This window comes from Trematomus bernacchii, unplaced genomic scaffold, assembly GCF_902827165.1.
Source record: "Trematomus bernacchii unplaced genomic scaffold, fTreBer1.1, whole genome shotgun sequence".
Classification (NCBI taxonomy): Eukaryota; Metazoa; Chordata; class Actinopteri; order Perciformes; family Nototheniidae; genus Trematomus; species Trematomus bernacchii.
This window is the reverse complement of record NW_022988043.1, coordinates 4738220-4754500: the sequence shown is the minus strand read 5'-3', so window position 1 is coordinate 4754500 and position 16281 is coordinate 4738220. Positions and strand designations below refer to the sequence as shown.

Sequence of the window (16281 nt, the reverse complement as noted above, 5' to 3'; positions counted from 1 at the left end):
GTAAACAAATTAAATTAGATTAGATATAGTTTATTGATCCCAATTTGGGATATTTTTTTGTCAAAGCAGCATGTAGATAAGGGATTGGACAAGTAATAAAAATAACAAATTATAAATACATATCAACAGAATAAATATATACATATTAATAGTGAAGGTTACATATCTATAGAATATATCGAATTAATTCACAATTTAAATATACAGAATTGAAGGCAGTTTACATTATGATTGGCCAGCCTATAACAACATTTTTTCAGACATAAATCAGAATGGACAATGCTGTATACAGTAATAATATATAAATATGTGGATGTGTGAAATAAATAGACGTGTGTACTATACTGCATACATAATGAAATTATACTAACTGTACTATAACTAATAAGAGTGTTGTGTTTTTCTGACATGATCCATCACTGAACTGGCGACTGCCCTTTAATCTCTTATCGGTCTGGACCATGTGGACCTTTATATATATACAGTCTGTGCCTGGTGTGGACCATAGATGTATAAAGAGAAATACTCTGGACAGATTTTTGCGCATGCGTACATCGTAGTGGGCCTGCGTGTCATGTTGATGAATTCTGAAGCTTGGTAGTCAACATGTCCACCGCTGCTGCTCAACAAAACAATAACGAGGAGCCCGGGCTTCACGGTAAGTACCGCCGCCTGTTTTATCTTCCTCCACTTCACAAACACTACTCCATGTATCCTTAACAAGTGTGTGTGTTTTTGAGAATCTCCGTGTAATGAAGATTTTATTGTAAAAGTTAGATCGGCTTCGGTATTTCCTCTTCTTTGGGAGGGGCGGAGAGTGATGTTGTTTGACGTCATCGTCAAGATAGCCAATTGCGTTGTGATAAATGTTTGATTGACGGAAGGAGAGCAAATCATGTAAGCGAGTCGGAGATGGGCGGGCTCTGGCCAAAATGAAAACAAGTTGGGACAAAAGACAAAAATATATGCTGCTTTTATTTGATGTTATTTTTATTTATTTTTATTAACATGTCACTCAACGCTCACTCATTGGTCGCCTTATTATTCAACAGGCCACCGTCTTTCTAACTTAACATAACGGTAGACAATGGTAGGCTGTTGGCTAAAGTGCCTGCAGACTAACCGCTCCGAAAACAACAATAAATAACTTGACTGGAAAAGGGGGTTTTCAGGCTTGAGTCGATACAAATGTATTTATGGACTAAAACGTTTGCACTGACAGGAAAAACAGACGCCCGCTTTGTATGTGTAAATATCACTCGGCTTGAACAGCGACATGCCTCGGCAGATTGTTTCCCACTGCACTACAGTTATGCAATACCTCACATGAGAGCAGCCCTGATGATGACATACTGGTAAATGTGCCATCGGTCATCCATTCGAAATGCATTAATATATATTATTTTGCACAAACCTAAAACGGGCGTAAACGGCGGCTCGGGTTATCATAACGTGTACATTGTGTGCTAACCCACGTTGTGCATAGGAAATTACATAACCCCCTCCTGTCTGGGTAAAATGTGCAAGCTGTTTGTGGGGCAGTGGCACAAAGAAACGCATGCAAAACACTGATGCAGTGCACAGCCCGTTCATTTAAATGCATAGTGTATGTGCTGCAGGAAATGTAGGTCAGCTGTTTCCATTTGAAAGGAGGCAGGGGCGTGTCTCTTTGTTGCATGCGATTTGCTGTTGGACAACAACCTAATTTCCTCTTTTTCCTTCCTCTTGACCTTTGTGTTGTCAAGGCTCTTGGGTAGAGCTGGAGATTAATGGGAACACAGGGGTCCAGGACGAGCAGACTGACATGCCAATAACTCCCGCTGAAGACCAAATAAACGCAAATACTGCCATGAGTCAAACTCTGCAGACCTTGGATGTGGTGCCCGAGAGTGATGAAACCCTGATTGGGGGACTAGAGCATGTCCCGTCATCATCCTCAATTCACAATGGAGACATGGAAAAGATCCTCCTGGATGCACAGCATGAATCCAGCCAAAGCAGTTCCTCCTGTAATAGGTAGGGATAACAGCCCATTAAATGCATTTTAAAGGTTGTTGTTGCAAGTTCCTTTTTTTTCATTCCAATATCTTGACTCAGTCCTCACAGGCCTCCAAGTCCAGATCAGGATGAGGGTCAGATTATGTTTGATGTGGACATGTCCAGCCCAAGAGATAGTCAGGTAAAACAACATATTTAACTCTTAAGCTAAATTCCTTTTTGAGTTTTTTATTTTAAACTTAAATATTTAACTTCCACCTTTACAGTCAGAGGACGATGGTACAGAGAAAGACAGAGACGAAGACATCCTGATGAACAAAGGAGTAGACTGGGTTGCTGATTGGTCGAGCAGACCGGAAAACGTTCCACCAAAGTAAGCGAACTATAAACTCCACAATAATTCACTTAAAGCTTAAATTATTTTACATTTATTCATTGGTTGTTTGATTATTCCTCAAAGGGAGTTCCACTTCAGGCACCCCCGGCGTTCAGTATCTCTCAGTATGAGGAAGAGTGGAGCCATGAAGAAAGGTGGCATCTTCTCTGCTGAATTCCTTAAAGTCTTCATCCCCTCATTACTCATCTCACACATCCTCGCTATTGGTGTCGGGTAAGTCAGGATTGATGCAGCTCTCTCTTTGTGCAGGGACATAAATCCAAGGTTTAGTAGTGAAAAAAGTAAAAGTTTCGCATTCTGCTCTGATGTTGTTATGACTTTGTTATGTGACCTAGGAAAGGGACACTATATTCTATGTCATTGTCAATGTATATATGTATATCTGAAACCTTTAGCTTAGACCTGGAGCTTTAATAAAGCAGTCTAATGTTTATGAAAATCTATATCTTAATTTAACATGATCGATTGACATGGATGAATGGCCTTATTTCAATACTACTGTACATCCTTATTGTCAGCATCAGAATCAGAGGCAAAATACTTTATTCATCCCGTGGGAAAACTGGGTTACATGACAGTTACTCTATATTAATTTAAACATAGAAATGTTAAAGTAAAATGTGCAATAAAAAGATTAAATAAATTATTTGGATAAAGTGAAAAAGAGCACCCTCTTCTACGATATATGTAAACATTTGTATATCACAATAAAAACAGTAGTCTGTTAATATTTATAAAGATACTAGTGATGGAAACCAGATCTTTGCTTGAAACTGAAAATGTAATAGTCATAATTCTAAATTATTACATGTTTGTACACATATTTCACATTTTTCATTCACGTTCTGATTTTTTTTTCCTAGGGTGTACATTGGAAAGAGAATTGCCACAGCCTCCACCAGCTCTTACTGAATAGAAGATGAAGCAGTGCCTGGATATTCTCCTGTCTCCAACCATCCTCCTGTAGTCAAGCTGTCTCTCTGCATCTATTATACGCCCACATTTCCCTTCCAATCAGCAACTAATTCTGTCACCTATGTAGATGTAGTTATAGCGTTATACACTTGACGTAATGTTGTTGCACTCCATCACATTTTGACGCAGGGCAGCATTGTGCATCAACTTGAATCCAGTAGATGACTGATCCTATTAGAGCTGCAAAACATTATTCATCCCGTTCAATTAAAAAAATATGTGACAAGCATTTGATTTTAGGAGCCTTCAGGGTTGAAGTTTTCTCTACTTGCTTTGATTTTGTGTTATGAGAAATCTGGCCTTCTCCCAGGCTGCATCTCTCCACTTGTGTCCGTGGTAGAGTGTACACAACCAAAAATATGCGCCATATCTGCAAAACAAACAAATTAAATTGGCTCTGGGAACAGGTGGGACTTTTATCGCCTTAACTTTTTAAAGCTAACATTCGAGGTGCAGTTATTGGGGAGGGGGGGAACAAACAATGCTGCACAGTGGGATTCATTTAAAAATCCCACACATGTTGACTCCTAAAGGGTTTCTTTTTAAAGCTTTGTATTTTTTTTAAGGTTGGAAAGCTTACACATTGATCTAGTATGTAGCTCCAACATTTTACAGTGGGGTTGTTTGAGCATATTATGATAGTGGAACCTAGGGCGGATGGCAATTTACCAGGCCATATGCTATTTTTTTTATGACCTTTTTGCCTACATATCTTCTTCTTTAACATAATATAGCAGCAATGGCAAAGTGCCAAATGTTTATCGTTCACCACTGCACATTGGTGATTTATCTTAGACTGTTTTTCTGATATGTTTATGTATTTAAAGTTATAGATGTGAAAATAATTTAAGCTGTGATCTTCCCCATGTAATAGACACCTTTTACATTGTATTTTTTTGTTCAAACATTGATATATTAATGCGTATTATATCATTGTTGTTACATAGCATTGTGTCAGTGTATGTAATGTGCTGTTGTTGAATTGCTGAAGCGTCGGTGTCAGAAACCACCAGAGGAAGGTATTTCCAGGGGCCTGATTAAAGAGTGTTATCTGATTTTATGTAGGTTACACTGTTCAATCTTTTCACATAATATGATACGATAAACAGTGTCCGTTATGTGTAGAACTTCCAGAAAAACTAGAGTAGCTTTTCCTGAAGAAAATGCATGTGACTTCTGTATATTGATGCTGATTGGATAACTGGATGATTCTTTTGTCAATGTTTGTAAATGTATGACGTAAATGAATCATATGGAAATCACTCATCATAATGTACAGTAAAAGCAGTATTGGTTTGAAAGCGCTCAACATGCATTGAAGCTTTAATGCATTTATAACTTATACTAACACATACAATTAACATGTCACCATAACAGGCTTATGTACAGTTAATCAGTGTGCAATACAGAACGTTTTGGAATTTGAATAAAGTTTGTACTGTATACAGCGGCTGAGATATAAATAAAAGAGAGTGGTTGAAGCTCAATAGACTCTAGTGGATTACTTTACTAATGAAATTGAATATCATTAATGTGAGCTTCTACATATCATCAATGAGCATTGTATAATTTTAATGGATGTGTATTGATGAGACACAATTGTTTTTATTAATTTATATTTTGTAAGCATGATTCACAGATATTCAGTTGTTTACGCTAACAAAACATATTACAAATTCTGTGCGCAGGGCAAAGGGTCATCGCATGTGACCATTTGCTGTTAAAAGTTCCCCCTGATATGACTATTCATTTTAATTTATGCTAATTTATATAACCACTGATAGAAATGTATTTGATACGTTTTTACCAAAGGTGGACAAAGTACCAAAGTAGTCGTATGGCCCATTTCAGCATCATATCTATTAAATTATTGTTTCATAATCATTGATGCATGGATGTGTTCATCGCCTCAATGTTGCAGTTGGTTAAGTGTATTTTAATTACTGCTAAATGCTGCTTGGTCAAATGTAATGAAACCATAATTTATCAGTTGGTTTATCATTTGTAGCAATAATCTAAATCGATAAAGTAGCTGAAGCTGTAATACTTATTTGACAATATTTGCATAAAATAGCATATACTTAAGTATCCTACAAGTAACTGAATATATTAGTGCAGTACTTGAGTAAATGTACTCTATGTTATGTTCCGACGCTTGTTTTTAAGCCTGGTTATTGGCCTTTAATTGTTATATATATATATATTTTAAATGTGTTACTGTTGAGACACCCGCTGGTGGGACTACAGCAAATGAAACAGGTGATGCTTATTAACCTGTTTGAGCCCCATGATGATGATAATCATCAAAGAAACATGGAGCTAAAGCTGAGCAGGGCGGGGCAGTGCGCATGCGCGGTTCCTCTTTGTGGCCCTTCTCTTCTTGGTGCTTGTCTGGTCTTCAGGGACCTATTCTAGCAGTAAATCCTGGGATAGGACTGTTAGGAAAATATTTAACCACTCATTTAATAGCATTTTTCAGGCTGCATTGAGTGGACCTTTATCTATTTGCGTGAGGAATTGTCAGATAGGCACAGGCAGCCCAGGGCGTCGACTGGTTGAGCATCCATTCATCCTTTCATTGGCAGCTGAGGTGTTTCAGAGAGCTAGCTAGCGTTAGCCGAGAGGCAGGCAGGGCACAGCTGTGTTAAAGGGATTTTCAAAATGTCGGGATACCAAGGAAAGAAGAACATTCCGAGAATTACAGTGAGTATTGTTTCATTATTTAAAAATATATATCATGCATCCCTTGGTTGTGGTGTGCTTTTTGCAACGTGCGGTGAGTGAGCCTCAGGATTAGACCGAAAGCTAGCAATCGCTTAGCCATTCATTTACATTGACGCTGTCACCAGCAGCCCTGCACAATATGAGAGAGCCTGCCATGAACAATGATCACCAGCCAGTGGGTTTGCACTGCAGTAATCTCTTTGACAAGTCCTCATGTTGAGATGGGTAGTATTTTGTTCAATGCAATGCTGTTTTAGCCTCCATCAGTAGCTTTTATTGCTGCTGCTCTGTCTCCCTGTCAGTTTGCAGGGTGTAGTTAGGCGCAGCTTCCTTCACTGCCATCCCCTCCTCTGTTATCCTCCATCCTCTGACATCCCTCTCAGCCCTTTTTTGCAGAGCTATTTTTTTTTGCACAATCTTCCCATGCTGCAGGTGGAATAAGCTTGGGTTGAAATATTTAACCATGATTATATTGTATGCTGTTTGAAATTCAGGGATTTGACACAGTCTGTTTTGCTTTTGTGGTGCAGCTTTTCAACCAGAAACCACAGTATTAAGGGCGTACAGTAAGGATGCCGTGATAGTTCAAATAAGTAAAACCTCTTTTGGAAAGTAGGTCATTGGATAGCATCCATCCAAACCTTTTTTTCCCCTAAGCTTACACCAGTCAGCTGCATAAGCCAGAGAGCTGTAGCATATAGACTGAGTTTGATCATTTAATATTCAACAAACTGTCTTATAAAATGTGTTGGCCTAGCCCTAGGCCTAGGGTAATGCTTGGTTATAGAGGTAGTTATCTTTCACAGGTAGAGGCAGGTTATGTACATGCTGTCCTAACATCCGGCACACAACATGCAGACCCTAAGGGTCCTCACACACCACTTGTTAGTTTGGAACAAAGCAGAGGGTTTCACTTTTCAGAGCTCTCGACAAAACACCAAAATTGGGCTTTGTCCTTAAACAACAGTAACTGGATTCATTCAAACATACAGTTGTATCTAGTGCCACCATAGTACCACCACACAGTTGAATTATCTGTCCATATAACGACAGCAACAGGAGTTATTATGAACGTAAATGGCTTTTTCTCAGTCAATGCAAACAATAGTTTTAATAATTACACTTGTGTCCTATTATTTATAATGGATTCAGCTAACAAGACTAAATATTGCTAATTCATTGACATGTAATGTCTTATTGAACATTTAAACAAACTAAGAAAAACATGCTGCAACTGAGAGTGAAATTATTACTCGTTACAGCCATACATTTATGCAGCAATGATGATAATGCTGATACAAAATTCAATATGTATCTTCTTTAGTTTAAAAGCCTTTTATTGTTACTTCCACTACTCAAAGATGTTAAGTTTACGGTCCTAGACGAGTAAATATACAGAAAAAATTATCATATTTAAAAGAAGCTGGAATCAGATAATTTTACTAATTACATAATTTACTAAATGAAAATAGTTGGCAATTAAGATTAGACAAGATTATATAAAAATACGATACGATTCTGGTGTTTAATAGTTAAGAATTAAACAATTATAGTTCTGCATTATTTTGTGGAACAAATGTTAAGAGGTCTTCAAAATGTAATCCCGGAGGTAGTTTGTTGTGCTACTAAATATAATTACGTGACACTGACAGATATTTCTATTATTTTAGCCAACATTTTTAAATTAATGTGGCTAGGCTAATAATAGAACACCTTTTTAGTTTATGTAACACTATTACATTTAGAGCAGACTCTGCTTAACACTGAGCCCTTTGATAAGTGAATGAATTCAGTTCTGTTACTGCAGATTACAGCATTAATCGCGATCTTTAGCGCAGAGAAGAACATACCTATATATATATTACATAGTTATTCATTCATTCAGGAATTTAAGGACTACAGCAATGCGCAACAAAAGCCTGTTTGAGCTTGAGAGGATAGGTTTTATGACCCACTTATTGATGGCCTATTATCAATGCAACTATTATTAATATACCTAATGCTGTCCCTGTCCACTCACTCTGGACATCAGTGTTTCCTGCTGGGAGGGTTGCAGTGAGCCACCCTTGTCTTCATTAGCTCTCCCCACGGTCCTCAGAGACCCCGGGAAGCCTGTAGGAGAAGTAGGCCAGCCTCGTGAGCTCTCCTTTCATCTCATACTGATCGAGTTAATTGTGCCACTCAAGAGTTTGCGCACTTACTCAAGGGTTTTGATCAAGACTTATTCCCTCCTTTCAAACTAGGAGTTTGTGTGAATTAATCATGCAGGACAGGTTTGAGTGTTCTGAACAAACCAGGAAATTGATATTAATGAAACACTTAAGTTTACCCAAGGTACTTTTTCTATTCTTAAAAAGTCATTTGTCTTCAAATTACCTGTTGAATCATGGAGTAGTTTATTTATCTGCAAGTGATTAACAGCATTGATTTCTTGCTCTTTTACTCTGCTGATTTCTGAATAATTTGTTTTTATGGGTAATCTTGATTTGTGTCTCCTCCTTTCAGAGTGACCGTCTCCTCGTCAAAGGAGCAAAGATTGTGAACGATGATCAGTCATTCCTGGCTGACATCTACATGGAGGATGGAGTCATCAAGTATGTTTCATTTGAAGATTGACAAATAATAATTTAGTGGATAAAAAAATGATCTTAGCATCAGCCTGATCCTGTTTTCTTCTTTAATTTCTGGATTTCTTTCTTTCTTTTCCTCCTTAAGGCAAATCGGTGACAACCTCATTGTTCCTGGTGGGGTTAAGATCATAGAGGCTCATGGGAGGATGGTGATGCCTGGTGGTATTGACGTGCACACCCGATTCCAGATGCCTGACCGGGGCATGGTGTCAGCCGATGACTTCTACCAGGGAACCAAGGCGGCCCTGGCTGGGGGGACGACTATGATCAGTATGTATTACATCACACATCATCCCACGTGTGTTTTGAAACCCTCGTTTTAAAGCCCAGTAATTCTGTTGAAGGGATTATCTCGTTGCACATTTGCGTGCCATGGAGCGTATGTTCTAATTTTTGCAGTTTGATGTGCACATTAAATCCAACCTGTTTGTTTGTGTTTTATAGTCGACCATGTGGTGCCGGAGCCTGGGGTCAGCCTGGTTGCAGCTTTCAAACAGTGGAGGGAGTGGGCCGATAGCAAGTCCTGCTGCGACTACTCCCTGCATGTGGACATCACCAGCTGGAACACAGGCACTCAGGAGGAGATGGAGACCCTGGTGAAGGACCATGGTACGCAGTCAACGCTTTAAGATTCTTCTCCTCTTTCATCAAATCCAAATATGTGTCTCTTGCATGTGGGGAACAAGTAAACAACTTTTCACAGACAATAAAACAGCAACTAAATATTTCTGCTTTGTAATTTTTATCCTTTTGATTTGACTTGCTCTGGGGTTTCTTTCTTTTGCTTTCTTTATTCCACCTTTGGCTGTTTTCTCTCATACGTTTTCTATCTTCAGGTGTCAACTCTTTCCTGGTCTATTTGGCTTATAAGGATGTTTTCCAACTTTCTGACTCTCAGGTATGCTCGGCTTCAGGTTGATATAAGCGGGCTCTACCGCTGTCTGTCGTAGCTAATGTTTTTATGAGGCTGTTAGTTGTTTTTCTGGTGGACAAATTGCCTACAACCTGACCCGTGTGCATCATTTTCTTTTAGATCTACGAGGTGTTAAGTGTCATCAGAGACCTTGGAGCCATTGCTCAGGTGCATGCTGAAAATGGAGACATCATTGCAGAGGTAACAGAACCACAAAGTCTGTCAAGTATAAGCTGTAAGAAGTCGTTGATATTTTGGATTATAATGTCCTTGTGTGGGTTTTTTAGGAGCAGAGACGTATCCTGGAGCTGGGGATCACTGGCCCTGAAGGCCATGTGCTCAGCCGCCCAGAGGAGGTAAGAAAGAGGGCTGGATTTTAAAAGCTAGCCAAAAGAGTATAGGTTTTGTGATAATGTACCCACAATACAGTGTAGGCAAGGCTACTTTATTTATATAACTCATTTTGAATAAGGCAATTTAAAGTGTTTTACAAACAGTAAAAGCATTAAGATATAGTGCAACAGAAACACATTATAAAATGACCTTCAAATAGATCAAAAGTCATTAAAAAGCCAAGAGAATGTAATTAAATGAGCTCAAATTAGAAGATGCGTATAAAAAAACAAGAATATAAATTACAGCTCAGTGTATGATATGGGTAGTTATTTGATTTAATTATTGGCAGCAGCATAAGAAAAGTCTTGAGCCTGGATTGAAAAGAGGTGAGAGTTGCTGCGGACCTGCAGGTTTCTGGGAGTTTGCTCTAGATATTTGGAACATAATAACTGAACGCTGCTCCTCCATGTTTAGCTCTCACTCTGGGGACAGAGCTGAACCAGAAGGCCTTAGAGTTCTGGGCGATTATTTAGCAGGAGATCAGAAATGCATTTTGACCTTAAACCATTCAGTGCTTTATAAACCAGCAGTAATATTTGAAGTCAGTTCTTAAGGTGGGAGGCGAGAAGAGATGCTTGAAACCAGTATGGAAACCAGACTTCTGATTAATCTGTCTGTGTGTGCAGGTGGAGGCAGAGGCAGTCAATCGCGCTGTCACCATAGCCAACCAGACCAACTGTCCCCTCTACATCACCAAGGTGATGAGCAAGAGTGCTGCTGATGTGATTGCCCTCGCCAGGAAAAAGGGTAAGAAGGGACATTTTAAGCTTTTTCTTTACTACTCAACAGTTAACCTGTACCTGTGTCCTTGGGCTGTGCAATTAATCGTATTTTAATCGCAATTACGATTTTGGCCTGCCACAATTACGAAAACAACATAATCGAAAAAAACTATTATTTTGTTTTGCTAGGTTGTGACAGTGCACTGCAACATATTTGATCTAATTTATTTTTATTTATCATATTTATATATGTTTAGTAGCTTGTTGAAGTGCGCTCCAAAATATTTGTTGATCATGTTTATTGGTATTTATTATTTTTGATATTATTTATTTAAATGTATCATTTATTTAATTTATTTTTGTATTGGTTTTTCAGTTGAATTATACGTTCAGGGTAATCAACAGTTAAAAAGATACTGTTCAAATTATTATTTGTATTTGTTTTAAAGTACAATAAATGGATGTTTTCAAAGTCAATGAATAATCGTATTTAATAATCGTGATATCAATTATTGACCAAAATAATCGTAATTATGATTTTTGCCATAATCGCACAGCCCTACTGTGTGTCCGTCTGGATTCCCACATGTTCTGCTGTCATCATCTTGTCATCTCCTGTAGGTGCCGTGGTTTACGGAGAACCCATTTCTGCCAGCTTGGGCACAGATGGTACCCATTACTGGAGCAAGAACTGGGCGAAGGCTGCCTCCTATGTCACTTCTCCCCCGCTCAGCCCTGATCCCACCACCCCCGACTACCTCAACTCTCTGCTGTCATGGTAGGAGCTAAAGATAGCTGGAGCACTATTTGACATCTTACTGCTGAGAGCTGCATTTTATTTGTATCTAGCTATACTCAAAGACTGTACATCGATGACGTGCCTCCAGCTACTGGAGCTGCCATCTTCAAATGTTGACGTAATGCTGTGTATTAGTGTAGGGGTCCCCCACACACACGCCAATCATAAGCCGAGCAAGGCCACGACCTGTTAGTGTTAGCCTCCTAGCTGCTAGGTTAGAAAGCACAACTAGTAACCATAATATCTCTATATGAACATTTGTAATCAAATTGAAACTTCTACTACACAAACTTGTGACTCCTGTTTCAGAAACGTAATCTGCTAGACTTCTAACACTCATATAAAAACACAACAGTCCGACACCGATGACTAACCGTACTGTCAGTGTAAATGTTGCTATTTACCTAGTAGCTCGAAACACCGTTAGTGAACATACTATTGACTCTTTAAAGAGATATATTATTTACAGATGTCTCTATAAAGAGCCTCATATAACGTCATAATCTATTTTTCCAAAAAGACAATCATCTCGACTAATACAAATTCCTGGGCCCAAGGCTATGAGACTACTTCACTCAGAGCAACTGTCAATCATCGATGTCAAACATGACATCTCTCATAACCTTTTTTGCATCAAATGACTAATTAAAACCAAACTAATCAGTATAATTAACATTTTAACATACATCATTGTGATAAGAACTTACTTAAATGACTGAAATGTTCTCAAGTAAAAAATAAATGAAAATGAAATAAAAGCCGGATCTATTAACATTGAGAAGGAGCCATCTGTTGTCTTTCCTTTTGGGGAGCTGTAATGTTGTCCATCTTCATATGTCATCTACGGCTTTACCCTTTAAATACACAAAGCTAATTATTTAAATTAGCAGGTAAATGTCACAGCTTCATAAGTATTTATGTGAAATTAATCCTTATTCTTCTTTTGTTCCTTCTTCTCTAGTGGGGACCTGCAGGTGACTGGTAGTGCTCACTGCACTTTCCAGACTTCTCAGCGTGCAATCGGTAAAGATGACTTCACCCTGATCCCAGAGGGCACCAACGGCACTGAGGAGAGGATGTCTCTGATCTGGGACAAATGTGTGGTGAGTTTGATCTGACCCACTTTACACAAAATCCAAAAATTCCTATCATGACGTCATTGAAAGCAAATCACCTTGTAAAGCTTTAAAAATGTTAAGATGCAACTCTGTGGTTTCTTCTCCTAAAAGGTGACTGGCAAGATGGATGAGAACCAGTTTGTGGCGGTGACCAGCACTAACGCAGCCAAGATCTTCAACGTGTTCCCCCGCAAGGGCCGCATCGCTGTGGGGTCCGATGCCGACCTCGTGCTGTGGGACCCTGATATGACGAAGATCATCTCAGCGAAGACCCACAACCTGGTCAGAGGGCTACTCTGCTGCTTTTAGTCATATCCACAGTGCCTTTAATCATTTATGTGTTGTAGACATGTTGAGAGCTTGTTCTTGAGGTTGTATGTAATGGGCTTCAATGCACATTGTGTGCTAAAACATGCCAAAGCAGCTCTGTTAGGATGAAAGGTGCAATTTTATTCGGTCTATTTATAACATAACACACTTCCACGAGAGGAACAAAAGATAGTCTAAAACCAATACAGAAAAAAATGAATCTGGGTCAAATTAGCTTTAAAAATACAGATTACTGTTCAAACTTTGTAGTTAAACTTACTATAACAGGGATTACAAGTTGTCTTTTATTTTATTCATCTGTTATGATAATGAAGTAAAACAGTGTCCTGTGTGAGCAAAACATAGACTCTTAGATGCACTGCTACATGATATCCATAGTGAATAAGTGAACAACGTGTATCAGGAAAAACTGATATATAATAGTAACTTGGCACAAAAGGCATTCTTCTGATCAATCTCTTCTTTTCCCAGGCTGTGGAGTACAACATCTTTGAGGGCATAGAGGTGCGCGGGGGTCCAGTGGTGGTGATCAGCCAGGGTAAGATAGTGCTGGAGGAGGGCAGCCTCCACCCCACCGAGGGCTGCGGGCGCTACATCAGCCGTAAGCCCTTCTCTGACCATGTCTACAAGAGGATAAAGGCTCGCAGCAGGGTGAGTTCCATGTTGTCACACCTCTAATCAGACACTAATGTTCATTCTGATAATATAAGGAAGCTGGTGAACAACACAGCTTGTGGTCTGATGAATCGTCCTGTGTGTTTAGCTCACAGAGTTGCGAGGAGTCCCCAGGGGCCACTATGACGGGCCGGTGTGTGAGGTGACTGTGACTCCAAAGATGATGTCCACAGTGTCCTCAGTGAAGACGTCTCCTGCCAAGCAGCAGCAGCAGCAGCAGCAGCAGCAGCAGCAGCAGCAGCAGCAGGCCGGGCCCCAGCCGGTGCGCAACCTCCACCAGTCCAGCTTCAGTCTGTCCGGTGAGTGAAAGCACACGTTTCATTTAAAAAAAACGTACATTTAGGACTACAAAAGTCTGCATAGGTATCAATAAAATGGTATAGATTTTTTAAGGTAAAATTGCTAACTGTTTACTGCAATAGGAGTCATATAATTAATCTAAATGTATTTCTTTTTTGCTTGGTGGAAGAATGGTGACAAAATATTATATATTTATCCAGAATTTCCCTGAGCACATCCGTGAAGTGCAAGAATGTCTTTTTTTTTTTTATGGTTAAAAATGAGATTTTTGAATGATAATCATCAGTAATGAGGATATAATTTCTGTAATGTGGGTAAACGTACATAAATGAACAGTTAGAACAGTCTGGTATTTTCAGAAAATGACAAAAAGTTAATATAATGCAACTTTTATAACCAGGACAAGACAACATTATGCAATATTAGGATAACTACAATCTAAAACAATACCATCTCATATATTGCCTCGTATCCCAATATCAATATAATATTAATATATTACTCAGCACCATCTTCTTATGAACTACTTTTGTCCTGTTTAAACATGTAAATGTATTAATTTCCAATAATTATTGGTCTTTGTTTTATCCATTAGCAGCTAATTTTACTTTATACTTCTTCTAGTGTGACCCTAATACAAATCGCTATCAATTTCCATTCTATGTGGTCTTAAAGAGGTTTTAAAATCTCTCGACTTTAACTTGAAGTAACCCAGTGTATTATACCTTTTATTTTTTAGGTGCCCAAACTGACGACAACATTCCTCGTCGCAACACTCAGCGCATCGTGGCTCCTCCCGGTGGAAGAGCTAACATCACCAACCTCGGCTAAGCTCTTTACTCACGTGAGGCGGAGGACGCAGGGCGGCCCGGGAACAGAGGCCCCCCCCCCCCCCCCCCCCCGCCGCCACATAACATCTGGTCACCTCCGACTCCACCCTGCTCCTCACCCACAAGCACTCCGTCCATTCTTCTTCACACACCACCACTACGTCACATCTTTCCTGTCATTTTCCATTGTCAAGGAAGATCAAGTTAATTGAAGCGGCTTTTGTTTTGCTGCTTTTGAAGCCTAATTTTGATTATTGATGAATTTAATTTGTTTACATTTTTGTATAAATTCTGCTGTGCATGTTTGAGCTGGTTATTTGCCCTCTTGGCTCGGAAAGTTGACGGAAAAGATCAGTCAGTTGGACAAGAAGGTTTTTTAGAAACTGCAAGTGTTTACGTTTTTTCTTAACGTGCTGTCCATTCCCCGCAGAAGAATGCACTGGTGTTGTAACTCTGTAAAATGGCTGTTTTAGTACAAAAACTGTTAAAACTGAAAATACTAATCATGAAAGATGACCCTAGAATATCACGATGTATATCCTAATTTTGCAGTATTTTGTTTTGTGTGTAGGTACAGCAGAACAATTCAGCTTGGTCTTCCTTTTGTGTTATAGTTGCACTTTCTTTATTTTTTTATATTATGTTGTAAATGTTTTTTTTCACTTTGTCATTTTGGGAAGCGCTGAAAGAAAAAGAAAGGGTATTTAAGGGTTAAACCACTCATTCAACTGACACATAACAATTTGTCTGAGAACCTTTTCCCTCATTTCAACATTTTGTGTTTTCCTGGTGTTTGTTTAAAGGTTGTCGGAGCAAAAGGCTTCCAATAATCAGAACGGTGTATAATTGTTCAGGTAACATACAAATGTGAAGTCTGCCGACAGCGCTCTCTGCACATGGTGCTATATGACCATTGCTGTAAATGTGCAGATGATGTCCTCACACACTCACACACACACACACACACACACAGCAGTCACCATTCCTTCAGAATTTATTTTGCACCAATCCAAAATAATAAAAAATGTATGTGAGCTTGCAACTTTTTATTTTTAATTAATGGCTTTGTCTGTATGTTATAGAATATTTGTTGGAACTACTTGCCTGCCTGTTCTGTAAGATATTGATAGCACACTGTATCTATGAAGGCTATCTCAAGAAGTGGAAACACCAACTTTGAGACCTGATGAAAATTCAGTATGTATATGAAGTCCCTCACAGTGTGCTGATGATTTGTCCACTGTTCTCGGTGTTAGTGTCGTGAATGAATAATCAGATATCCCGTTTTTCCTCTCTTATCCCTTCTACCGCACCACATCCACTCGAGGTAGTAAGTTGTATTCACCAAACCACAAAAAGGTTGTCGGTGTCACGGCACTGTGCGGCCATACTGTAAAACACTAGATTGTTTCTTCCTCATTGCCTTGTCAAGTGTAGGTTTTGTATGCCAAGCTATAATGTGAAGTGATTTGCA

General features: G+C 39.0%; 2 protein-coding genes across 2 annotated transcripts in view; both read left to right on the top strand.

The window, feature by feature from the left end:
- Positions 1–535: 535 nt before the first annotated feature.
- On the top strand, positions 536–4857 carry bnip3la (BCL2 interacting protein 3 like a). Its single transcript, XM_034118261.1, has 6 exons — positions 536–658; positions 1746–2016; positions 2098–2179; positions 2265–2371; positions 2459–2608; positions 3259–4857. Exons 1-6 carry the CDS (start codon positions 607–609, stop codon positions 3305–3307), a joined length of 711 nt encoding a protein of 236 aa, XP_033974152.1. The 5' UTR covers positions 536–606; the 3' UTR covers positions 3308–4857.
- A 918-nt stretch (positions 4858–5775) lies between these two features.
- Positions 5776–16281, top strand: part of dpysl2a (dihydropyrimidinase like 2a) — a 10713-nt gene continuing 207 nt past the window's right edge. The window contains exons 1-14 of the mRNA XM_034117503.1: positions 5776–6073; positions 8600–8688; positions 8810–8994; positions 9169–9333; positions 9561–9622; positions 9758–9838; positions 9925–9993; positions 10660–10780; positions 11377–11533; positions 12516–12657; positions 12784–12954; positions 13474–13653; positions 13766–13976; positions 14717–16281. The exon at positions 14717–16281 is cut by the window's right edge and continues 207 nt beyond it. Of these exons, the coding sequence (XP_033973394.1) occupies positions 6032–6073; positions 8600–8688; positions 8810–8994; positions 9169–9333; positions 9561–9622; positions 9758–9838; positions 9925–9993; positions 10660–10780; positions 11377–11533; positions 12516–12657; positions 12784–12954; positions 13474–13653; positions 13766–13976; positions 14717–14808 (1767 nt within the window). The 5' untranslated portion in view covers positions 5776–6031 and the 3' untranslated portion in view covers positions 14809–16281. The remainder of the gene's footprint in view (positions 6074–8599; positions 8689–8809; positions 8995–9168; positions 9334–9560; positions 9623–9757; positions 9839–9924; positions 9994–10659; positions 10781–11376; positions 11534–12515; positions 12658–12783; positions 12955–13473; positions 13654–13765; positions 13977–14716) is intronic.